Source organism: Taeniopygia guttata, chromosome 1, assembly GCF_048771995.1.
Source record: "Taeniopygia guttata chromosome 1, bTaeGut7.mat, whole genome shotgun sequence".
NCBI classification, from domain to species: domain Eukaryota; kingdom Metazoa; phylum Chordata; class Aves; order Passeriformes; family Estrildidae; genus Taeniopygia; species Taeniopygia guttata.
In genome coordinates, this window is record NC_133024.1 from 83,204,160 (window position 1) to 83,230,793 (window position 26,634).

Below are 26,634 nucleotides of genomic sequence, written 5' to 3' on the forward strand. Positions count from 1 at the left end.
TAGTAATTAAAACTATTTATGGGACGGAAGGGAATGAAGCAACTGTGTTTAGGTGTTTATATTCTACAGAAGAAAGAAAGAAAACTAGAATAGTGCTGCTTGCAGGGAGAGCTAGAGGCAGTAGATTATTTAGTAATGCTATCACGCAAAGGTATGATCTCTTGATAGTTTTACAAAATAAGTTTAGTATTTCACACTAAATCCATTAAGTCAGTGGGAGTTCTTATTGACTTTAATGTAGCCACATTTTCCCAAAGTTTTTCTATGAAATATTTAAAAATATTTCCCTATTTTCCAAAAGAGAGAAAATAAGAAGCCTGTAAGAAACTGTGTTTTAGACTTATCCTTGAACTGCATTCTGACATATATACATTAAGAATTCTTCTCTCTAGAATTAATTTAGTGTGAGGCACACAAAACTAAATTTTATTCTTTACTTTAAAGCTGTATGCCACTGGATATGGAGCAGGTGGTAGACTTGGAATTGGAGGAACAGAATCAGTTTCTACTCCAACTTTACTGGAATCCATTCAACACGTGTTCATAAAGAAAGTTGCTGTGAACTCAGGAGGAAAGCACTGTTTAGCATTGTCATTTGAAGGAGAAGTTTATTCTTGGGGTGAAGCAGAAGATGGCAAACTTGGTCATGGAAACCGAAGGCAAGTAACACATGAAAATGTTACTTAAAAAAACTGATTAATGGATACTTATCATAGTTGCTGTCTATCAGTTAATTTTTCTAGTCAAAAATAAATCCTTAGGATATTAAACTGGAGAAAAGCAAATAAATACTCAGCAATTTTAGGTGTCCTTATTCTTACTTTAAAAGAGGGCTCTCCATACACTGGTGAATGTGAGTGTCTGTCCCAGAAGTTTTGTCCAGACAGATGTTTTCTTTTCAGCCCTTGTGATCGCCCTCGTGTGATTGAGTCTCTGAGAGGCATAGAAGTGGTTGACATTGCTGCTGGGGGAGCACACAGCGCCTGTATTACAGCTGCAGGAGACCTTTTCACATGGGGAAAGGGACGATATGGACGCCTTGGCCATGGAGATAGTGAGGACCAACTAAAACCTAAACTGGTAGGAAACCTTTGGAGCACTCAGCCATCTTAGTCCAGTTAATATCTTCTGATTTATAACTTTCTGGATTTCTGCATACAGAGAATGAAAGGGCAGAACAGTGGCATGTATTTGTAAGAAATGAGCAAACTGCCATGATTGAAAGGATAAAATGAGAGAGGAGCTGCAGAACTTTGCTAGTGGTCATCAAACAGCTTACAAGAAATTAATTTTAGATATTTAAAGAAAATTTAAAGAAATATGTGAAGTTTCATGCTGCTTTGAATGATGGATTGTGCCACCTGAAATCTATTTCAAGTAGTGCAAGGATGTGATGTATGTGGGTCACCAACCTTTTACTTTGATTCCCCATGCCATAATTCATCACTAGGTGGCATAATTTCAAAAGATGTTGACTAAATTCAGATTATGATGCAAGTGCCCAAAAATTGTAAACTAGCAAAAGATTACTTGAAAATAAGATTTTTTTTTTCTTTCACATGCTATATTCAGTACATGGCCAGAGTGCCTGAAATTATTTCAGCAGAATATAGTCTCTGATAACCTTAGGTTATCCCTTGTTCTCCCTGACATTGAGGTAAAAAAATTCAACTACTTCACCAATTAAAAGATAATAAATCCTGTATTTAAAATATGTGGTTAGTTTTCATTTTGCTGTTTGAAAAGAGCAAAGCTCTTAGAATTGCCTTTATTTCCTTGTTCCTGTGCTATTTCAGACTTGTAGTTCCAGTCATCACCTCTCTAAGCTGAGTTTGTCATCTTTTGTGAAACTAAATAGCGGAGTATTTTAGGTAAACAGAAAAGGGTGATTTCATTCCAGGTGGAAGCTCTCCAGGGTTACCGTGTGATTGACATAGCCTGTGGCAGTGGAGATGCACAGACACTGTGCCTCACTGATGATGATACAGTCTGGTCCTGGGGTGATGGAGATTATGGAAAACTTGGGAGAGGAGGCAGTGATGGCTGTAAAGTACCAATGAAGGTATTTCTGTGTAATTTTTTTTGTCGCTTTAGAAACTGATGTTGGTGAAGAATGATGACAGATTTGTCAGTATGTGCAAACTTTCATCCATCCCTGAACATCAGGATTCTTCTGGTGATTGTTAAGAGTGAACTTCGTAGGCTACAGTAACAGGACATTAAGCTTTGTGCTAACTGTTAAAGTTGCATTTGAAGGTTTTTCTTTGGAAAACATTGCTGCTGTAGATAGTACTGCTAATTTTAGTTTTGGTTCCAGCCAAAACATTAGGTTTTGCCAAAAAATCTTCATATTTCCTTCTGTTAATAAATTTACAATAGTCTTAATGTCAGTGCAGAAAGGGGTATCAATTCATTGAAAAGTAATCTTCTTTATATTAAACCCTTTCTGTGAATGCATAGTTGACTTGGAATTTCTTCACATGTTATGGATGAAATCCACATAACCATTAAATTTGAGTTCCAGTGTTTGTTATGAAAGTGAATGTTGCTTGTGTTTGAGAAATGTGTCTGTCACTGTGTGTACTTACGCACAGTGGATTTTAGATCCTAAATCCAGAATCACTCTTACTTGAATACAAGTATCCAAGTATCATTCTGTTTCCAAATGTTTCCAGCTTGGTGTAACAGTGTAAAAACAGCTTGTTTATGTTTCATCAGTCAGTTCCGTGGGACGGATGATAAAGCAGCGTAAGGTCCATCACAGAATAGATCTGAAGGGTCTGCTGGAGATAGAAATATTTTTATTTTGTCAGCAGAATTACATCCATGTCATACAAGCTAAGGATGATTGAGTGTTAGTAGACAAAGCCTCATCATTTCTACTCTGGGAAATTGCCGGATAACTATGGGCAAAACATTCTAGTGGTGATCTTCAGCAGTTTGGGAAATTTGAGCTCCTTTTCAGTACTTAAGCAGCAAATGGTAGAAAGATGAAAGGAAGGGAAGTCTTCTAAACCATCTACATAAATATTTTAATTTGTAAATATACATGTAGACATACAGTAACTTGTTATATTTTACTTAAGACCATTGAATCTATAGTCTCCTTAATTAACTCATTTCATTTTCATTTGATATTATTTTTCTAGATTGATTCCCTTACAGGTCTTGGAGTGGTTAAAGTAGAATGTGGATCACAATTTTCTGTGGCCCTTACCAAATCTGGAGCTGTGTATACATGGTGAGTATTCTGTATTTGTTATTTTGACAGTATTAGATGTCACCTTGTCTGTAACAGATACCAGTGTTATGCTTCCTTCACTGTTTTGATCTTCTCTTTCAAAAATTCTTTGACTTCCCGAGTCTTGATTAGTAATAAAATCTCCCACTTGGGGGAACATTTTCTAGTGCCACAAATGAGAAATCCAAGTATTTTGTCTTGGAAACCTAAGCACAGGGTTGTCATTCCAGACACTGACCACTGTAAGATGCAGAACTTCCAAGGAGGTCAGTAGGATAAACTTGAAGTGTCATGCAGGGCAGAAAGTGATAACATAAATAACATTCTCATGTATTACCAAAACTGTGTTTAGCTTGTGGCTGTAGTCTGAGAATTTGATTTTAGGAATCATTGTTTTAGTCTTCCTTACACCATTCCAGATTTTTTAGTTTAAACTGCTAGACTGAAATGTTTAAAAAGACTGAGCAAAATACCTTCCCAACTTTCCTCAGCTACCTTGTTTGTATGGCATTTCAGTATCCTTGAATTGTATGAAGTTCTAGTCTCTGAGATCAGTAAATACACTGATTTTGCAGATAAATGCTTCTAATACTTGACTCCTCTAAGAGTTAAAAATAAAGACCACCCTCTGGAGAAGTGATGAAAAGAACTACCCAGATTAAGTAGAAACATTGTATTGGAGCTGTAAGAATCTGTACTGAGTCAGCAGAATCACATCCATACAAAGTAGTGATGATTCATGTTGAATGCTTGGAGAATATTTTGGTATTTGACTTAATAAGTATATCTAAAGGTCAAGTGTCAGATGTAACCTGTCATTACATTTTTTTCCACAGTTAAAACTCAGTTTTTAAATGTTTATTCTCTGTGCAGGGGCAAGGGAGATTATCATCGCTTAGGCCATGGATCTGATGACCATGTTAGAAGACCACGACAAGTGCAAGGACTGCAAGGAAAGAAAGTTATTGCAATTGCTACAGGGTCTTTGCACTGTGTTTGCTGCACTGAAGATGGTATAAAAATCAAATAATTTATTTAGTTCTTAGCACTGAATTTGAAAAAACTCAAACTTTATCTTTTAATCAACTGTTGGTAGGTTGTCCTTGCTAACAATGCTGATTATCTATGTGCATGGACATATTTTGTATTTGCAGATGTTGTGTATTTCTTGAGCAGCAAGCATGACATTAAAGTGATCACATAAAACTAAATTAATGAAAATTTAAGAATTCAAGTTGCAGATACACTGATCAAAGAAAAATACAGAGCTCTAAAGATGGTTACAGAATTGTCAAGCAGTAGGATTGACTAGACTTGGCCTTTTTTATTTGCAGGGTCTTATGAGTTTGCTGAAGTGTTTAACTTGCTAAGTGAAGCACTGCACAAACAATATTGCTTCTTGCATAGCAGGCTGAGATAGTGAATGTTCTCTGTATCAGATTCACTCCCACAATTAACAAGTCTGCACAATAACTGAGTGTTTCATAGGTGCTAGTGAAATATACAAGCTGAAAATGAATGTGAGTAATGAATATAGCTGCAGAAAATAAATGCTCAGGAATGAGGTTGTTACTTTTAAAGTATTTCCCAATTATCTTGCAACAGCAAGCACCTATTTTAGTATCTTGTCTAGTAATAGAGCTTATAGGATTTTTGTCTTACACAAAATATTAAGCCTTTCAATTTTTTTTTTTTAATATTGACTTTGCTTTTGCTATGAAACTGTCAAACACATGCTGTTCCTGATGTTCTGTTCCAGAGTATGGTGCTCTACCATCTCCTCCTATTCTTGAGCAGTTATACAAACTGTGAGAAAAGAAATGCATGTTATGCAGCTGCTCTGTAGAGACTGTGGACCTGACTGTGTCACATCAAGCTTTATCTGCACTAGATAGTGGATTTCAGGATGGTCATCAGTCACAGAAATCTTGTTTACAGCCCAAGGCCTTATCTGGTTAAACAATTTTATAAAAAGGCAAAAAGGTTATCTATTAGCCTCAGGATAATAAATTGTTTTTATTGGTTTAGGGGAAGTGTATACATGGGGAGATAATGATGAAGGGCAGCTTGGAGATGGAACAACTAATGCCATCCAAAGACCACGCCTGGTTGCAGCACTTCAGGGTAAAAAGATCAACAGAGTAGCCTGTGGCTCAGCACATACTTTAGCTTGGTCAACCAGTAAACCTGCTAATGCTGGCAAGCTGCCTACACAGGTAATGTTTTTGGCTTATTTAATTCAGATTTTAAGCATACTTAGTGTGCTTATTGCTGACTTTTCAGTAGATGTATTTCCTTTCAAAATCCTTGTATAAGCTCAGTGTGCTCTGGTTTGACTTCAAGTTTGAGCCAGTTACTTTGTTTTACTTCTATATTTCCAAATGATTCAATTTTGCTGAGCCTCTTCATTCAGTTTTTAATCCAAATGTGGAACAGTAATTCAGTTTGAAAATTGGCAGGTATTTAATTCCACCTTGCAGCTATGAAAATGGTATGCCTTCCAAGGGAGTTCTTAGTTGCATGCTTTATATTGTTTTTTGAATATTCTCTATTTCAGCTATGCCTGGAAGTTGTGATGACAGGATGTAAACTGTATTTGTTCATGGATAAATTGTAAGATACGGAATAGCACTTGTATTCTAGCCATCATATAATACTTGGTTCAGTTTAGATGGATACTGTTCGTATCTTTTATAAACAGCTGAACTCCATGTATGAAGTTTTGACAGCGTGAATTAGCAAATACCTGAATTTGTAATAAAGTTTACCTACACATCTAAAGATTGTTGTTCTATTGAATACAACACAGTGTATAATAATTATAATTTACATTGGATATCATTGCCTTATTATAGGTTCCTATGGAGTACAATCATCTGCAGGAAATTCCCATAATTTCATTAAGAAACAGGCTTTTGCTCCTGCATCACATTTCAGAACTCTTCTGTCCTTGCATTCCAATGTTTGATCTTGAAGGAAGACTTGATGAAACAGGTCAAGGACCCTCAGTTGGGTTTGACACATTGCGGGGAATACTGATATCACAGGGAAAGGTATTGTACCAAACTTTCTAAGGGAGAGATTTGTAACCGTAACAGAGAAGTGCTGTTTAAGCTATTTCTGAAGAAAAAAGAACTGTATATCTCAATTTGTTCCGTAAGTTGTGTGTCAGATATTTGCAATCTGATGATGCAAACTTCTGCATTTGTGTTCTTTCTACAGTGTTTTTCTCAGTTCATCATAGTATTTTTGTGTGTTGATCTTGAAAATAACTTTATGCTGTAAATCTTCAGTTTGTAGTATAGCTGAATTCTTCTAGAGTATTAATATAAATGTAAGAGAGCAGACAATGATCAATTCATACCTGTTTATGTTTTAGTTATCAATTTCAGGTGATATACTAGCACGGTTTGCCTTCAGTATAATCTTCAGGTTTGGGTCTGAATTTTCTCACTGTCATGGTACTTTGTCTAACTGAAAAAGAAAACATTATACAAACAGACAGAATCTGCTGGGAGATATCTTTGAAAAGACAACTGATTAAGTTTCCCCCTGCAGTGCTGTTCTGTGTCCTTAAATACAACATGTGGCCGGTAACTAGACAACTTAGTGTCTGTTGTCTCAGATTTCTCCAGATTCCAGTTATATTGTGTAGTAGAACAAGCAAGCTGTGTACATACTTCACAGACCAAGGGAACTCATCAAAACCTAAACTAGAAAGGAAATCCTTGCTGCTCTGTTCATGAGACTTTTATTTGTTAATGCTGTTAATTCTGAGTCCTTAGATACCTAATGTTACATATAAGAATGTGTGTGCAAGACGCACATTCAACCTAATTTCCTTGAGTCTGCAGAATAGTTACAGAAAGGCTTCAAACATAAGATAAAATGGGATATCAGGCATAAATACATCAGAGGCATTCACAAGACATCACAGGTTGTGATGCCATATTCATATCTAGGCATTTAAATCAAGCCTACCTTCAGAGAGTCTAAAGACTTAAAAATCTTCTTAATCTTGCTTGAAATAGACTGTAAAATTATATCCAAATATTTAGTGAGGGAACCTTGGATACTTGAATTTGCTTTTTAAAAAAAAAAATTTGTTTTTTATTTATTGTTTTCCATAGCAAGGTGATCTCATCTTTGGCTTTTTTGGTTGTCATACTCTGATTGTCATAATCTGTTAATTATCCTCTATATACTTACATTTTTCTAGTATAAACTAATTTATATTTGTACTCAGCAATACCTTGATTGCTTAATAATTGTATCTGGGTGCAGTGGTTTTAAGCCATGGTTTTAAGTGATACAGATGGGACTTTTTTCTTTACTTTTTTAGTACCCTCACTGTTTTAGACATGAAACAGATTAGCACAAATAACAAGGTCATTGACTTACATCTTGCACCTTCATATTCTGGTGCTTTTTTATTTCCTGGGTTGAACTACGTGTTAGCCTGCAAAATATGTGCAGGGTTCTTACTTGATTTCAGTTTTCCATTATCTGTTTCTGTTTTTTTTTTTTTTTTTTTTTTTTTTTAAGGAGGCAGCTTTCAGAAAAGTTGTGCAAGCTACTATGGTGAGAGACCGTCAGCATGGGCCAGTTGTGGAGCTTAACAGGATACAGGTACCTTCAGCTGAAATTCTGAGTCACTCTCTGTATGTTTAGCCCATAGTGCTGTGTTGGTCAAAGCCCTTTGTTTTAGCTATTTGGTATCTGAATCCTAAAGACTTGAATTTTTATCAGAGAATCAAATAATAAAGAAGTGACTGCAGTTTTAGGGCTACTTGTATTCTTTTCAGTATGTTTTTATCCATACTGCAGTTGTTTGGGGAGAGGGTGACACTTGTTGAAATGTTAAGTGAATGATTTAGACACTTAAGGAGCAAAGTATGTCCTGCTTGATAAAGGACTGCCTTTTCAGAACTCACTACATTAGATAGTTTGAGAGTAATGATTCTGATGCTTTTCTTACCTTTCCATATGCTCAGCTGAATGAAAGGTAAAAAAAGAAAAAAAAATGTGAAGGGTAAGAAAAAAAAAGGCAAGGAAGGAAAGAAAGCTCTTGAATATAATTAAAATTCAGGATGATATACTTTTGTTCTTTGGTGGTCATCACATGTAGTCATATTGATTGCAGAAGTCTTTGATACAAAAAGGCTTTTTTCTTTATCATTGATGTTAGAAAATGTAATGTTGTGCCTTAGGCCAGATATGCCTTTTTTCCATAGATACTTCTGTAACACAGAATAGTAAAACATTGTTTTCATTTAAATGGACTACAGCCTGATCTTAGAGTCTGTGTGCATTTCTTTCCTGTTGTGATGGGTTCTTTTTTCTTTTTTTTTTCCCTGAATATGCAAAGCCATTACCATTTGTGAGGTTAAAGGGGAGAAAATGTGAAAACTTAAACTTGTTATTTTCTGTTAGTGAACAAAAATACATCCTGTTTTGGCTGGACCCTGTTTCTACTTTACAATTTTCTGTGGACATACTAAATTTCTTGTGCTAATGTTCTGTGACTGTGGCAAAGAATCTCCTGGTTTAATGTTCTTTTCTCTGAAGGGAGAATGTGATATGTATGGCTATATGAAGTATCACTTTAAAACTAGTTTCTTCCTCCTTACAAGGACTCCTTTTGCAATATGGATTATAGGAATCTCACTAACATGATAAGTAAAAATGGTCTGATCTTAAAGTAGGCACAGCATATGAATGAATTAATGATTTGTTCTTTTGGAGTGTTATTTCAGATTAAATAACATCTCTCCTTTGTTATTGTCTCCTCCCTTATCAAATGTACTTTTAAATAACATTCATTTCATGACAGCCTTCATTTTCCTACACTGATCAGGCTAAGGTTTTTTTGTATGCTTGTGTAAAATATTTTTTTCTGTACTCTTCATGTTTTTATACACTTATTTATTCTGTAGCATTTAAGTTTGAGCATAGAATACTGAAACTCAGGGTACAAGTGAGAACTGTGTACTTTTAAATTATTACAGTGATACTTCTGTACCTCTTCTGATGATTTTGTGACATCTTTGAATTGTGTTGCCTTCATAGATCTGTCTTAATATATATTCCTCTTTCTTAGCTGATTCCAACTTAGAAGCTGTCATCTTTTTATAAACCTTTTTTGTTAGTGTCTAAGTGCATGGCTTTATGTACTAGATTTCTCTTAGCTTCTGGGAGAGAATTCTTCTGGGTTGAAGAGAGTCTCATAGGATGGACAGTATTTTTCAAGCTGCTTAAGACTAATAAAAACTTCTTGGGCACACAAACTTCACAGAAATCCATTGAATTAAAACCAGCTTGTGCTGATAGAGAGCATCTTACACATGAAGAGGATCTGGGTGTATCAGCCTTTCACTAAAACCTGAAAGAAGTCTGGTGGTTGTTTCATCCAGAGCGTGGTTGTTTCATCCAGAGCCATCAGAAATACACAGCAGGAGCACAACTGGATTTTGAGATGCACTGTAGCCTGTAGTGTGACTAAATATAGTGGGATAAGTTTCAGCTATTTCTGAATGAATGGTCTCACAGGTGCTGAGGATCTGTGTGCACATAGGAGCCCATGTGTAGTCAGGACAGGTTGAGAAGATACATTGCAAAACACCAAGTGGGGAAAAAAAAACCTTGTGTTTCTTCAGCTCTCTGTTCACTTTCCATTTCTTTCCTCTTTATACTGATGAAGTACTTCCTGTATTCTTAACCTCTTTGTGTGCATCTCTTGCAGCAAAATCCGTGGGAATTTACTTGAATTCCAATGTTAGGGATCTCCATCAAATATTAAAATACGCTTTTTCTGTAGGGGCCTAAGAAAACATTCTTTGTGTATCTATATGTATTTTGGTAGTATTTATGTTCTTTTAGAGGCTTCTAGTAAGTATCACAGATGCATATTTAGTCATTTACTATTAATGAATATAAGAATAGCACATTCAGTTTTCTGGCCAACAACACAATCTCTAATCTGTCTCATATGTGAAAAAACTTACCCAGATTTTTCAGTTGAATCTGTGAGTAGAGATAGGATGAATTAACTAAATGGACTGAAATCAGAAAAACTTAATTAGCCAATTCATGAGCTGCTTCTTTAAAAACAAGAGAGGTCTTTATCATCAGACTTCATCTTTGCTATTCCTCTGTCTTTCCATTTTCCTTTAAAGCTGAACAGATATGGTGCTGATTAATGACAGATGAACAAAGAACACTTGGAAATTAAAGATAAGGCGTTGGTGGTTGGGGGAATTGAAAATTCCTTATTTATCTGCACAGTGATGCCAGTTGAAATATGTCTTACAGTGACTTTATAATGTGCTTACTCAATAGGTAAAACGTTCCAGAAGTAAAGGAGGACTAGCTGGGCCTGATGGTACAAAGTCAGTGTTTGGACAGATGTGTGCTAAAATGAGCTCCTTTAGCCCTGATAGCCTTCTCCTTCCTCATCGTGTTTGGAAAGTCAAGTTTGTTGGTAAGAAAATTCTCAACACACCACCCCTTTCTATTTTGCACTTTACAGTTTTTTTGGGATTTACTCTTTTGGAGAACCTGAAGGAAGGAAGAAAGGGATCCAGAAAAACAATGTATGTGTGTGGGCAGCGGAAGGTGCTTAAAATGTTGTGAAGTAAAAAATCTTTTATAATTTTAAATGAAAAATGATTTTATAAAACCCCTCAAGATTAGTGGAGGCATGTCTGTAATTCGCTTCAGGTTCTGGGGCAGCTCTTCTGCTTACAACAAACGTTCTGCAAAACCTAAACCTAATTTTTTAGCTGTCTGAATTGGCAAATAATCTTGGCTAGCTAGTTTTAGTGGTAGGGTAGTTTTTACAATTCACCTATCATTCTGAGCTTTTTAATAAAAAATATTTTGGGTTGAGGAGCCATTTTATCTATTGTGTATGGGCTAAATAAAACTACTTCAAAAAGACACTCATAAAAAATCAATACTATTACATTTCTATTTCTGTTGCATTTTACTGTGATTAGCATACAGCACAAAATATTTTTTACACTCAGTTAAAATAGTATTTTTGGCATTTTGATATGTCATATAATCTAAAATACACATTTTGCAGTTAACTGGGAACATCCAAATACAGAGCCAGACTTCTTGGGTTTTCATATGAAGGGATACAACACTGCAGCTTTTAGTAAACCTTTATTTACTCAATTATCCCCAGAGAGGAAATACAGTTTATTTCAATACTTAAGTTATTTTTGAAAGAATATTTAATTTTTAGCCTTTTTTCTTCTCCAAGGTGAATCTGTGGATGATTGTGGTGGAGGCTATAGTGAATCAATAGCAGAAATGTGTGAAGAACTTCAGAATGGGCTGACCCCTCTGTTAATTGTGACACCAAATGGAAGAGATGAATCCGGCGCAAACAGAGATTGTTTCCTGTTAAATCCTGCTGCCAAGTCACTCCTGCATATGAACATGTTTCGTTTTCTTGGTAATTTCTCAGCAACTTTGTGACATTCTGTGTACTTTATGTGTAGTCAGAATATTGGGAATCTAACAAAAGCAATGGACTATGTTTAAACTTACAGGTGTACTTTTGGGCATTGCTATCCGGACTGGCAGCCCTCTGAGCCTCAACCTGGCTGAGCCAGTGTGGAAACAGCTTGCAGGAATGAACCTAACAATTGCTGATCTCAGTGAGGTGAGAAGGAAGTTCCTGGGTAGGATATAACTTAAAGAAGACAAACAGACGGTGGCATAAGTTTGTGAAGTGATTGGTTTCCTTGGTTTTTATGTCCTTGTATTTTGATTGGCCTTTTATATTTTGAGCCACTATACAAGGATGATTTGTTCTGACTGTTAGAACTGTAAATTCAAGTTGTTCAAGAGTAGTTAAATAATCTATTTGAATTCTAGAGCATTCTCAAATTTTCCCATGGGTTTGACTAGACAATCTTTGCAGTTCAATTCCTACTTCCCAGTATACCTTTCTGTATCTGTTACTGTCTGTTGTACCCAGATGCAATAACTGATTTGAGGGCATGTGCCTGCACCGTTTTGAAGTAAAAGAAAGTGAGTTCAATCTGTTACTAGTTTGTTCTCACATACTGAATTTCACAAGCATTCAATTTCTGATTACCGATCTCAGTAAATGTGGAGTAAGACTTAGGTCTTCATTATGAAGATTCCTTCTCAAATACTGTCATGTAGAAATGCACTTCCTATAAAAGCATTGAGTCATTTACTTGTCATTGAGGGGATTCCTTTTGTACCAAATCCAGTGCTGGTAGGGATGATTATGCTTTTAAGCTTTAAATCCCTTTTCTTTTATGATACAGTTTCATGGCAAATGCCCTCCAAAACGATTGACATCTAGAATATGTACGCTCTCCCACATTCAACATAATGAAGCTTTATGCCAAGTACTAAGCTATTTTATGGCTTTGAATTCAAGTTAGATGAATTGTGGTCAGACATTGGTCAAAGCTTTTGGTAGGTGACACATGATGCACTGCTTTTGGTATGCAAGAGATGCTGTTGTATAGTGCTAGTAAACTCAGGTTTCTTACTTTCAAAGGTTGATAAAGATTTTATTCCTGGACTTATGTACATTCGAGACAATGAAGCTACTTCAGAGGAATTTGAAGCTATGAGCCTCCCATTCACTGTGCCTAATGCAAGTGGTCAAGATATTCAGTTGAGTTCCAAGTACACCCATATTACGCTGGATAACAGAGCGGAATATGTGAGGCTGGCAATAAACTACAGGTTTGTTGAATAAACCATTAAAAGTACTGATACAATATGCATTTCATTTTAAAAAATATATCAGCTTTTAAACAATATGCTACTTTAGCCTGTTATATACAGGTATATTAATATTTTCATGTGATTACAGTGTTGATTTTCTGACTTCATTTATTGTATCCAAGGAGAAAAATCTTAAACTTAACTTTTTGGAAGCAAAGTAAATGAGCAGGTGTTGCCTCTAGGCTTGTCCTGACTAAGCAGTTTTGGCAGCCAGTTTTAATGTGGAGTAATGTCCTAGGCACCTAAGTCTTCCTGTGGGCTAAAGTAATAGGCTTGATCAGTAAGCTCTTTATGAAGAGAGTTTAGATCTAGTACTGCTCATACCTTTGCATATCATCAACAGCAGTCAAGGGCAGTATCAGCTGAATTCTTACTTCAAGTTGGAGTGTACAAACCAAAATGTTCATTGCTTGGGTAGGACACTGATGCACACCCATGGGTGCTAGAAGCTGAGCACCCCACAGAAATCAGTGGGAAATAACTTCTTGGTGTTTGAGAAGACTGCCCTTTGGTTGCTGATGTGGCCAGGTAGCTAATCTAGATGAGTGCATCTCAGAAACAATCATAAGCATCTGAAGCAGTGGGCCTAGTGCCTACTGAAATATGTAAATTTAGGTAGTTTGGATAAGAAACTGGTTCAGGCTTGTTTTATTCAATCCACCATATTCCTCTTCTTTAGGAAGTGCTTGAGCAAGACTCTATCATCACAGTCTGATATACTTGCTTATTAGTTTGTAGTTACAGTGTATGCCAACAATTACGAATTACAGCCTTAGTTTTTATTTTTTTTCTCCATTGTAAGTGGTTATGAACCAATACTTAAATCAGTTTCTGACAGTAAAGATGGAGATTTCAATTGGAGCTGATATTCCTTTGAAGAAATGTCTTTGCTGTCTTGCCAGTTCTGGCTGTCCTCAGAGGACCCAAGCATTTCTAAAGCATTTTACAGTTAAGAGGCCTTGTAGAGAAACATTTAAAGGTTAAGTATCAAGTTTTTTAACTATATGAAGCCCTTGAGAGGGAAAACTAGCGCCTGAATAGAATCCATGTAGAAAAGCAGATGCAAAAGACCAAACTTGTCCTGACATCTTTGTTTATTTTGGTGTTGACTAGCCTGAGGACAACACTTGTAAGAGATGTCTCTGCTCTGGAGGGCTCTGTAAAACATCTCGGAAATTATTTGATGGGAAAAAAAAAGCCAAACACAAATCCTGTGTGGCATCAGAAGTAGCCAAATGTTACTTATCTGTACCTGTCTTGAAAGGAAAAATCCTACTGTCCCTTCAGACATCCTATTTTAGTTCAGACCCTTTTTTTAATACTATAACTTCTGTCTAGTGCTGAGAATGTTTGAAGTTAGAGTTTCAAGATACAGCCACTCTTTTCCCAAGAGCATATTGTTTCTAAATGGGATATTGTTTTGTTTTTGTCAAGCATAGCACATGAATAATACTGGAAATAAAATATCTAAAACATTGGGAGATAGCTTCCTTTGCAATAGGAATTGGTGTAGTAAATCAAGTATCTTGTAAAATTGTTTTTAATGTTCTTTGTTACATAGCTGGACATTAGAGGAGGATGGTTTAAGTTGCTTTGATAACACAGTAATTGCTAGAAATGGCATTCACAGAAACTTTAAAAATGTTTCTTTACAGGCTTCATGAATTTGATGAGCAAGTTGCAGCAGTTCGTGAGGGGATGGCCCGTGTTGTTCCAGTTCCTCTACTTTCACTCTTTACAGGATATGAACTGGAGACTATGGTATCAATTTCTTTGTTACATCTGTCAGATTAACTTGGAGTGAGATTATTCACTCACTTGCTTTACTAGTAAAAACCCCACATTAAATGCTGTTTACAGTGATTGCTGTGTGGTTAAAAACATTAGTTCAAGGGAAGACCAGAAAATGATTAATTGCCCTCTTGATGCTAGTAAAATTATTTTGACATAGCTAAGAAGTGATATAATGAATTGTTTCAGGAAGAAACAAACAAGTAAAACAAAAAAGAAAAACAAACCCACATGCCAGTGATCTCATTCTAGTGATCTAGAAAGTAAATTGGAGATACTTGGCCTAAATTCAGGAGTTTGAAAAAAGTTTGTTCCTGTGTCCTGATGGGAAGATGTATATCTAGTATTTTTGTACTAGGAGACTATGCATGGCATTTTGAAGATCTTAATGCTCAGTTTGTCAGGGTAAAAGCTGATAAAATATTTTAAATGAAGGGAGGGAACAAATCACCTGTAATTGATTTGATCAGACTTGTGTAGCCTATCACTGTGTTTTATTTTTCAGGTATGTGGAAGTCCAGATATCCCACTTCATCTCCTGAAATCTGTAGCAACTTACAAAGGCATTGAACCAACTGCTTCCTTGATCCAGTGGTTCTGGGAAGTGATGGAGTCCTTCTCCAACACAGAGCGATCTCTCTTCCTGCGTTTTGTGTGGGGCAGAACAAGGCTGCCCAGGACTATTGCGGACTTTAGGGGGAGGGACTTTGTTATTCAGGTAATTCAGGATTGTTTTTGTGTGGGATAGGGAAAGTTGGGGCCATCTTAAAAAGCTGGTAGTGGAGAAGTAGCAGCGTGACATAACAAAGTCCTGATTTCATTAAACTGTTCTGCAGCTTTACACTGTACATTCAACAGTGCAACAGTTGAATAATGTCTGTGACAGTTAATAATGTATAGAACTATTCTTCTCTCTTGACTTGGACAAGTGGATAATCCTTTAATTTCCCAGCCATTTGTTTCTGTGAATTTTGATAGTTTTCTACTCTCAGGTAACTGTTTTAGCTGGCATATATTTAGCATTTCATTTAGTTCAGTTAATAATTTCAGCTGAATTAAAACCACACAATCGTCAAATAATTTTTGATACCATCTGAAGTAATAGCATCTTTTTGAGACTGCTCCCAACCACATATTCATCATCAAAATAGCTCATAAATGTCTAGTTTTATTTATTGATTCAGTGGAGGGAAAATGGATTTGGCCTCTTCATGGTTCTTTTAAGAAACTTCAGCATCAGAATCAAAAGTATAACAAGCTGCTAAAAAAAAAAATCTCCCACTTATTTGTGTTTTGGACAGTGAACAAAAATCAAAAATATAGTGCTTTTTTTTTTCTTTTTTTGTTAACAGGTATTGGATAAATATAATCCTCCAGACCACTTCCTTCCTGAGTCATACACGTGCTTCTTTCTCCTGAAGCTGCCCAGGTATTCCTGTAAGCAGGTGCTAGAGGAGAAACTGAAGTATGCCATTCACTTCTGCAAGTCCATAGACACTGATGACTATGCCCGCATAGCGCTGACGGGAGAGCCGGCGGCTGATGACAGTAGTGACGACTCTGATAATGAAGATGCAGATTCTTTTGCTTCAGATTCTACACAGGACTACTTAACAGGCCACTGAAAAGTAATGTAAGGAATAGTTGTTAAAAGCACTGAGGCAAAATGCCAAAATGACAATGAAGCCAAGGACAGTTTAGGTTTCAGAATAGAGACTATATAGTCAGAGAGATGGTAATCTTCTGAACATGGGGAGAGTGTGTGTTTGCTACTCACAGTAGGACTTAAGGATTACAGCTTAATCCATCATCTTAAAATAAATGGCACAGTACATGGGCATTTAACATTTATTTTAAGAGCTGAAAATGGCCCCCCATAATGCTGCACTACATTTAGAACCTTTGTGTTTACTGAAGTGTTGTAAATGTTTATATAAATATGGTAGTGCAGCATCCAAAAGGCAGTGAAACCTTTAAATTGTGGGTGCAATAGGTTTTTTCATATTAAGTGTTGTGTTCTGTGCATCTTCTTGATTGTATATTGGAAATACTGTGCAACAACGGAATAGTATTATAAATATTTCAATTAACTTTACTAGAAGTTTGTTAAAAGTTTTTGAACATTGAATAAACATTATTCCTTGAAATTCTTCTATAGATAATTAAAAATGGCCAATAGTTTCACCTCCACCCCTGGTTTGTATATTTTAGCTTATGCATTATTTATCTCAGATTTGATACCTTTCTGTGAACAGCATCATAATTCTTATCATGGAAAGTGTACTGTATATAATTGGTGCCATGTAAATGCAGAAGTTATAATTTCCCTCTCAATAAAAGTTCTGCCACATTAAGAACAAAGATGTGTTTTTTCATTGTAATGCAGCTTGGCTGTGGGATGAGCATTGAAACAGCTCTGCTAAGAAATGTGTCTGCAATATACAGCTTTTGACCAAACTGCTCCACCAGTAATACAGAGATTTTGTGAACTACAGTAAACTTGAGCAAGTCCAGATAACGTGTAGTGATTCTGTAATTATTAGGATAGATATATGTGAGTATTCAACATTTTACAATTTAACATTTTGTAATTATGAGTGGATTTATTCTTTTTTAGTGTGTGTGTTTGACTTCTGTTCCAACTAGATTAACTATTAACTGTGTTCATGAACTAAGTTTTCATGAGACAAACTTGATATTTCAGTATAGTAGTAAAACTAGTGGTAGTCAGATGTCAGTGGTTTGAAATACCTTACCTTTAGAGTCCTCTGTTTAGTGCTAAAGATCTCTTGCAATAAATGCCCCTTTCCTGATCTATCTCATGAGAGGTTCCAGAATTCAGGCCTGTGCTTGGTCCTCCAAGTTTTCTCTGTCTGCTGGTGAAAAATGCTCTGTCTTTTTGAGTCTTTAAGATGCAAAACTCAAAAACCTTTAAGAAACCTCTTTTATTTTTGTTGCTGAATTGAATTTCTCGTGAGGGTAAGGAGTGAAGAAGTAGCACAGAAGTGCTCATGTGGTTGTCTGCTGTCCTTCGTCATGCTAACACCGGAGCCCTGTAGGCGTCCAACCCAATCAAAGAGATTCTGTAGTCAGCTTTTCAGGAGAGGGGATGAATGAGTTATGCCCAAATCTCAATACAAGGTCTTTGACCAAGTTCGATTGCCATTGTTGAATTTCAAGCCCCATTTCAGAAGCATATGGACTTCTGTAATGTGGAGTTTATAACTTGCTTATAGGAAGGAAAAACAGTGTCAGGATCTTCTATCCAAGAAAAGCAAAAAGGAAGTATGCTTAAGGTAAGGAATCTATATGCATTGTTGTACTAAACATTGCATTGTTGAATACAATTGCATTGAACTGTAGAAGATTCTTAAGCCGCCTTCTTTGCTTTCCAATCCTAACAGAAGAGTGGCAGGCAACTTTTACAGTGTGATGCTTGTGACCTGTGGCCTGACTTACAGCATTTCATAGATTAGCAGGTTCGAAGGGGCCTCAAGAGTCACCTGTTCCAACCTTTTTTGGCAAAAGCACAATTTAGACAAGACAGTTCAGCATTCTGTCCAGCTGAATCTTAAAAGTGTCCATGTTGGGGAAATCTGCCACCTCCCTGGTGAGATTATTCTGTGAAATTTTTTTCTCTTCTGTCTAATAATAATCTCCTCAAGAATAATTTGTACCATTACTCCTTGTCTTTTCCATGGCACTCCTTGTAAAAAAAGGAGTCTCTATCTTTGTAAGCACCCTTTATGTACTGAAAGATGTTGATAAGGTCTCCCATAAAGCTTCCTGTCTGAAGGCTGAACAAATCCAGTTCTTACAGCCTTTCCTCACATGACAGGCTTTCCAATCCTCTGGTTCTTTTTGTGGTCCTTCTCTGGATCCTTAGCAGCCTGTCCACATATTTTTGCACAGTAGGGACCAAAACAGCACAGTATTTCAGGTGTGGCTTCAAAAGTGCTAAGTGGAATAAAGACTACTTTTATCAGTGCTGGTGATTCCATCTTGATGTAACCTGGTATCTCGTTGGATTTCTTTGTTGCAGCATCATACTGTTCATTTGTATTGAGTAGACATTGTCCACCCCCATCAGCCGAGCCAGCGAATGTGTCGTAAAAGGTGAGAAGGTTTGTCAAGCACAATTTGCCCTTCACGAATCCCTGGTCGCTTTTCCCAGTCATGGGTTTCATCTGACTTGTGATAGCCAACCAGGAGGGTATTTTCCATAATTTTCTCAGGGACTTAAGTAAGACTGATGAGCCTATAACTTCCTAGATCATCCTTTTAAGACCTTATTTTAGATGGGGGTCACATTAGCCTTCTTGCTGCCTTCTGGGATATCCTCTGATCTCCACAGGGTTGTGGAAAGTGCACCCAAAATTACGTCAGCCAGCTCTCTTAAACACTCTCAGGTGGATAATGTCAGGGCCCATTGATTTGTAGGGATTGAGCTCCTGCAACAGCTCACACACCAACTTCACTGATGGTGAGTCTAGGTTTGCATCAACCTTGATTTTTGTTCCAAAGGTTAGAGGCCAAACAGTGCTGGCAAAGACCAAGGTGAAGAAAGTATTGAGAACTGCCTTTTAAGCATTGCTGGTGACTAATTCACCTTGCCTGTTGCACAGCAAGTCCACGTTTTCCTTCTGTTTTTACAGATTGTTTACATATCTGAAAAACCTTTTCAGTGTTTTTATTTTTTTTTGCACCTCTGGCCAATTTCAGTTCATGCTGAGCTTTTGTTTTTCTAACTGCATCTCTGCAAACCCTGGCACTGCCCTTGTAGTTCTCAGTGGGTATTCAGCTGCTTTTCCTCTAGCCTGTACCCATCCAGTGTGATCCTACAGCCATGTGAGTTGTCGTACCATGTTTCCATTATTCCTATGACATCATACATTTCTGACTGGGTGCAGAGCCCCAGTTCCTTGTGTTTGTTCCCCAGGTTGCATTCACTATGCATATACTTGAGGTGGTTAGTCCCAAGAAACATTTGTCTGTGCTCAAGTCTGGAGCTAGATGAGCTTTAACATCCCTTCCAACTCAAATCATTCTATGAGCCAGCAAACTTAATGAAAGATTCACCTTTCCAGAGAACATGGGAAAAAGCAACCTGCCCAGGCAGGAGTGCAGCAAGGAAAACTCTGGCAGCCAACCCCATGGCTTTTGTTTTCAGGATGAGTCTAAGACAGAGCTAGTACTTCATTCTGTCCTTTGTGACATTAAACAAACCTACCCTGCACTCTGCTACTATTGGAGGTCTCTGAATGTTTAATATCATGCTATGGTTGTAATTGCACTGCTCAGCCCAGCTCTGTGTGCCTCGACAGCCCTGTGGGATGGCCACAGGGAAAGCAAAGCATCCACGAACTTTTGATCTTTGCTCACAGTGTGCCACTATCAAGGACACAGACACACGTCCCAGCCCTGTTCACTGTGCCTGGATGTACTATGAAAGGCTCCACGTAACAGGTCATGGGATGTGGTCAGGAAGGAATGCAGATAACAACAGTACCCTTTCAGCTCTGGGCTCTGAAGGGTGGCATTCAGTGCCTGCCTGACACTACTGCTCCTGGCCATAGCCCCTGGCTATGCAGCTGCTCCACAGGCCAAATGCTGCCCATCTTCATAGGTCAGGGCGCTGCTGGACATTTATACCTTGCTCCAGGGGCGTAAGGGCAGGACAGCAATGTCCAGGTGATACAGGAAAGTCTACCTTCCTGTAGTAATGTAATGGAAGGAGCACTACATTACTCTGTGTATAAGAAGAGACAAGAGGAAATGCCCTTTTATGCACCAGTACATACGTCAAAAGAAGCATGAGACAGTACATATTTCACAAAGGGAGCTTCATGTCCAGAAGTCATCCCTTATCCTTAGGATTAATCATAATCAGCTGAGGCAATGACAAAGATAAACCTTTATCTGTGTGGATGTCTTATTTACATAGAGAAACAAATCCTGAATGGCTTCAAATTCTGCATCTCTCTGCACCTATTCCGGTCTCCACATCTATTCCAGAGTAACCGCATATGCCCTCTCTCCAACTTCCCACTCTGCACTGGTCTGGAAAAAGGCAAGATGAATAATTACACTGTTACACTGGTGTCCATGATGAGGTAAATCTTAGTCTTGAATGGAGTTATGGAGCCATTATTTCTGTGTGTGAGGCAGAGCAGAGAATAATGTTTCTAGCAGAGGTGAAACTAATTTGTCTAAACTGGGAAGTTTTCTGAATTTTCCATAAAAGGAGTTATTTGACTGCCAAGATTTTTCAGTAAAGTTTAATAGTGGTTAACAAGGCTTTTCCCTCCCATCAAAGTTACATAATTCTCTACCTTTTTTTTTTTTTTCAAAATATGTGTATAATTAATAGCAATACATTATGATAATTCACACCTATTTTATATAGAATTTTGCTAGGAAAGTCATAACATTATTAAATATTACTTAACATGTCCTAGTCTGTTTTACAAAATCCATTGTGTCACTTTTGTTGAGCAGAAACATCTCCACCTCAGCATTTGCCAAACTGATGAGAAGAATTTTATTTCCAGATTCTTTAAAGCGGAGGTGACTCCCATAAGGTCATTGGTAAGAACATCTCCCCATAAATCCTTGTCTCCACGTTGGACTTGGACAGAGAAGGTGTATTTCACAAGGCACTCACTTTCACCTCACTTGACAGTTTTTTATTTCTGACCTTTACTTTCCACTGATGTAACTCCATCAAACCAAAAAGCCATACTGAGAGGAAAACAACTCTGCAACATCACCAGGGATTGACCTCCAGGGACCTTGGCCTTCGCATTTCTGAACTGCAAACACATGTTCATCTCTGAAGGCTGGATCTGATCACACAGCGTGCTGAGGACTGCTCAACCCTGGCAATGCAAAGTCTATCTCAGTGGCAGGAAAGCATCATATCACATGGATAGCTCACCAGAGGAAAGACCTCTGTTGTGCCAAAATTATACACAGTATAACCCCTTCTCAGAGCAGACTGTCATTCCCAAGTTGGCTTTTCAGGCTGGTGGATGCTTAGCCCAGAGCAGATACTTTGCAAACCCTCCCAACCAGCAGTACCATGGTTATGATGTTACTGGGAACTGCTGTCTTCATCAGGTAACAGACAAGTTACTGAAAATTCCTGAAATGACCACAAGACCAGCCATGTCAGAAAATGAGTGCTCAGTAGTTTCAATTCACCTCTTTCCCAAAAGCAGCAGAAGTGAATCCAGGCTGTGACGGGTAGAGGGGACACTGACTATTCCTGCTATTGTCTCAGGGTTGTTTGGAGACCATAAAATAACTGCAACTCCCAGGAGTGCCACAGAACAGTTGTTTTACCATCTCCTGTGAGGCCTTAGCAGCAGCTATTACTGCTCCATAAGGGATGAGAAGGTGATACTGCCTTGCAAGAATGAAGCCTTGGCTGTGTCTATGAATTGAGTGTAGAGATAATTTTCATCAATGCAGCCTATGTGATGAAACAGCTTTTCTATACAAAACAAGAACTTTGATCTCCTGACTCCTGGTCCTGTGCCTTAACCACACAGGAAGCTTGCAAATCTCCCATGGACTTGTCCTCCCCTATACATGGGTATTTTATCCACACTGCAAACTGCCTGAGACCAAGCAAGACCATCTTGGAAACAGCTATCAACCCCATACTGACATCCTGCAGCACACAAGGCAGTATTTTTTTGTGGAATCCAGACTGAGAGGCAAAATTAGGACTGAAGCCCAAAGTAATTTCACTGCAGCTTGTCCTGTCTTCTTACATCTTCTTATTAAATCTTTTCATTAGTAACTCTCCCTCTGCCATGACTGCACTCTCTATTCTTCACTCTCTATCCCGTGTGCACACTCAGTCACAAGGACTGAATGCCAGCCCCCAGAGATCTGTGTGGGAAAGGGGGTGCTAGCTGCTGGCACAAGTAGAGCCTTGGCATCAGCTGCTGGAACAGTTGAGGGTCTTTAACTCCTTTGTTCCAAAATGAAAGATTCCAAAGGTGGTGCCCTACGTGGGTAACTGATACGCCTATCCCTCGCAGCCCCCCAGTCACTAGGCTAGCTTAGATGTACAGGGGCCTTGAGGGAAGGCGGATCAGGAGCTGGGTAAAGATTCTAAAAAAGACTCTGATCCTTTGATGTGGCTGTCTAAGCTGTTTATTCTATGGGAGGAAGGGGAAAAGAGAGTGAACTAGGAAGGGACAGAGCCTTATCTAGGCTCAGGACAGGGAGGGCTCTTTGGCCCTCCACCAACCCCGCTGGGGCAGGAAGGAGGGGATTATACTATCAGGTCCTAGCTACAGGGGTCTCTGGGGAGGGAAAAACCACTGCCCGAGAGCAATGCAACAGGTAATTCTTGTCGTAAGTACCACAGACTGAAGCCTGGTCAGTGTCTCTGCCAGGAGGCCCAGGATCACAGGAAGGAAGGTGTGTGATTTGAACTCCAAAGTTCATTTATTTCCTAGTTCTGTCCAGAGAGTTTTTGCCCAGGCAACCCTGTCCTCTGCAGGACCATGGAGGAAGAGCAACTCATCCAAGGCAGCCCATATCTCACTACAGATACCCACACAAGTATTTAATGCATTTCATTTCTTCCTCCTGCTATGCACAGCACTTCATAACCCACTGACTACTGCATTGCTCTAGTCAGACAGCCCTTCTCTTATCAACTTAATTTTGGAGATCAACCCTTTCTCCAGGATGTTGCTAGGTTAATGTGATGAAACTGATGAAAAACATGAGAAGCAGCAGAACTAGGAAGGACATATGCGGTCTTTCCAGTTTAGGAGAAACCTTACATTTTGCCTGTAGTTTTACCTGCAAAATTTTGATGTTACACTTTCTTGCTTTTTTTTCCCCCTATGTGTTGCTGCCAAACAGCATAGCAAATCTCATCTGACCACCCATCCACATTGGCACTTTTTGTCCCCACATGCTGATGAAATTTTCACAGGGAAACAAGAAGGTTTATACTCCTAGCTTAGACTTAATTTTCTAGAAGTGATGTATCCCATCCTTATTATGGCTTATTGGCAGTAATAAGTACATGCAAGTGCCCAGTAAAACTTAAGTTTCCTTTCACTTAACACTGACCATTCACAAAAGAGAATCCTAGAGTATTTTACATTATATCTATGTTCTCCAAACAAATTTCTAAAAATGCTTCTGCTGATAACTTTTTCACATATGATGCTAGTGCACCACATGTAAACTCAGTGGACAGAGCTGATCAAAGATGAGCAGAGCCAGGAAACAACTGAGACAATTCTACTCTGTCTTTTTGAGAAATCTTTGCACAATCATAGTCGCTGACCATCAGATGACTAAATGCAAAGAAGAGTGATGCCTTGCAGATAAACCATTAGCATTCACATTTGAGATGGATACTCAAATCAGGAGAATCTTTTCCGAGGATCAGGAGCATCAATTCACAAATAGTTTCTTTATCACATTCATAGTGTTGCTTTGCTGCAGTTTTCACTTAAGACAAGGACAGGACACCATGACAGAATATTTTTTCCACCAATTCCACACCTTTCAACTCCAGTTGAGTAAAAGAACTATGCTGGCATGCTTTAGTTAACACCACAAGTTTTAATAGAAAGGTCTGCTGGGAGATTAGCCTTGAAAGGTAACATCTGCAAGAAACTCTCCATCTACACATTTTCTTTGATTTAAAAAGGCAAAATGTTTTATCAACGAGATTTTTGGAATCCACTGCTTCCGTTTTTTCTAGAAGAGTACTGTGTAATTTACTTTTCCACATATGCTGATTAAGATGCTTGCAGGGGAGTCAAGTATATACTGGCCTGAAGACTTCTTTCACGAACATGTTAAGGAACATACACTATGATTATAAATGGGTCACATCCCTAAACTCCCTGATGGGACTCAGTGACTTTCAGTCTTTATTAAAAGGTTGTTTAGCAGTCTTTAAATATAGTTTTGGGAGGTTGATTCCTTTTCCTTCTCAGACTAGGAATTTGCAGCTAAAAGCCCACTAAGAGCAAATCCCATTTTTTGACGACTTGAAACATTTTTTTTCAAGAACAACAACTGGCTACTCAGAAATACTACAGCCTGTTAGGAGTGGTGGTATCCACCTGTCTAGAAAAGGCAAAGGGATCTCTGGCAGCAGGCTGGGCAGCTTGGTGAAGCAGGCTTTAGGCTGCAGGACTCGGGTGTTACAATCCAAAGTGGCACCAATCCCACCATCACACCCCATGGGGGAATAAACCAGGTGTCATTGAAGGTCACCATCTGTGAACTCAGTGTCTGTTCTCCACATTTTGGGAGCAGAGGCTTATTCAAAAGAGCTGATACAGTCTGGAAAGTTTTTAATCTCATCCTGCAGTGGATGACCACAGATGGCTGTGGTCAGGGTGACTCTTCTTAAACTGCTGACTGTACTGATCCTTCATTTCCGGGGACTACAACCGGGAGTTTAGACCTGCGACTTTTGCGTAGCCGTGTAAAATTTGCTAGAAGACAGGCTGGCCTGATTTGTCTATCTGAGGTGTCTGTGCCGTAAGGAGAGCAGCGTGGCCGCTCGCCACCCAGCTTCCACACAGCAGGGCCCGGTGGCCACAGGAGCCACCCCTGTGGTGGGGTGGGTGCTGTGCCGGCCGCCCTGCGGCCCCTCCGCCCCTGCCCCTGCTCTCCCCCCCCCAGAGCCCAGCAGGGATGCCAAAGCCTCTCTGTGCTGGTCTGAGCTCTGCAGTTTCACACAGCAGCCATCCTGTTTTCATGAACTTACTCCCTACTGAGAAATGCGTCCTTCCTTCACTGCTAGCAGGGACTTGTTCAGAGTGCATGGGCTATAATTTTTATCTGTCTATCTATCTATCTAGCTATCTGCCTATCTATCTATCTATCTATCTATCATCTATCTATCATCTATCTATCCTCTCTCAACTTCAGACGCCAAATTTTCTCCATTGCGGGGAAGATGAGCTCCAGGACGGCTTTGATGAATGGAGACGAGAGATCTCTGAAGGCTGCTCTTAGAAGATAAGGTTTATTAGGGATGGTGAAAGGTCTTGCTTGGAGCTGCCAGACGCAGCACGTGGCAAGGCCTGAGGGGATGGGGGAGGGGAGAGACAAGGGGTAGAGAGGCTGCTCCAGGAGAGGGTGGAAGTTCTAAGAGAGCAGGGATTCAAAGAGAGGGGAAGTTCCAAGAGAGCATCTGGCCCCTCGGAGATCCCTTATCAGGGGGCTTCAAGGTGGGCTGGGACAAGACTTAGGCCAATGGGGTCACAGACACCTGATGCTTCAGGGTAGGGTTACAGGTGTGGGATGAACATTTTGGGGGTTGAGATGGAACAGTCCATTTGACTTTTGGACCTATCTGTAGGTAAGGGTATTGTCCAGCCAGTAGGGGGGAATTGTTTTCATCCTGGCTGTACTATTGTGAATCTTCTGCCAGGCAATTATATTTATTCATCCTTCCCAACACTCCATAAAAACCTTGATAGAGGTTTGGAACCCTCATTTTTCCTATGAAAAGACAGACAACCAGAACCAACCCTGGTTTGCCACACAGCTCTGGCTAGTTCTGTGGAAAACAAGACTGGGTAGGAACCTGGTATTAGAAAAGTTATCCGTTTGAGTCCAGATCCCAGTTAGCTCCTCTTTCACTCTACAGACTTACAGACTTAAAATCCTAAATCAAAGGAGCAGCATCACTGCTTTCTCTTACCAGTCTTTTCTAGATGTGATTTTATAATTAACTAGTATTTTTTGCATATTTTTGTTCCCATTGCAGATTCTTCTGCAAGTGCAAGGTCTGATGTTCCTTCCACTTGGGACAT

At 38.7% G+C, this 26,634-nt stretch overlaps 1 protein-coding gene across 7 annotated transcripts in view; it reads left to right on the plus strand.

Annotated features, from left to right (window-relative positions):
- The window catches only part of HERC2 (HECT and RLD domain containing E3 ubiquitin protein ligase 2), a 101,551-nt gene extending 84,375 nt beyond the window's left edge, over positions 1–17,176 (plus strand). For all 7 annotated transcript variants that reach the window (XM_030277734.4, XM_030277750.4, XM_030277740.4 and 4 more), the window contains 15 exons: positions 445–659; positions 903–1,080; positions 1,901–2,062; positions 3,150–3,241; positions 4,115–4,254; positions 5,270–5,457; positions 6,097–6,294; positions 7,787–7,870; positions 10,580–10,721; positions 11,511–11,705; positions 11,803–11,915; positions 12,792–12,982; positions 14,680–14,785; positions 15,321–15,533; positions 16,168–17,176. In XM_030277734.4, the coding sequence (XP_030133594.4) occupies positions 445–659; positions 903–1,080; positions 1,901–2,062; positions 3,150–3,241; positions 4,115–4,254; positions 5,270–5,457; positions 6,097–6,294; positions 7,787–7,870; positions 10,580–10,721; positions 11,511–11,705; positions 11,803–11,915; positions 12,792–12,982; positions 14,680–14,785; positions 15,321–15,533; positions 16,168–16,440 (2,490 nt within the window). In that variant the 3' untranslated portion in view covers positions 16,441–17,176. The remainder of the gene's footprint in view (positions 1–444; positions 660–902; positions 1,081–1,900; positions 2,063–3,149; positions 3,242–4,114; positions 4,255–5,269; positions 5,458–6,096; positions 6,295–7,786; positions 7,871–10,579; positions 10,722–11,510; positions 11,706–11,802; positions 11,916–12,791; positions 12,983–14,679; positions 14,786–15,320; positions 15,534–16,167) is intronic.
- The last annotated feature ends 9,458 nt before the right edge of the window (positions 17,177–26,634 follow it).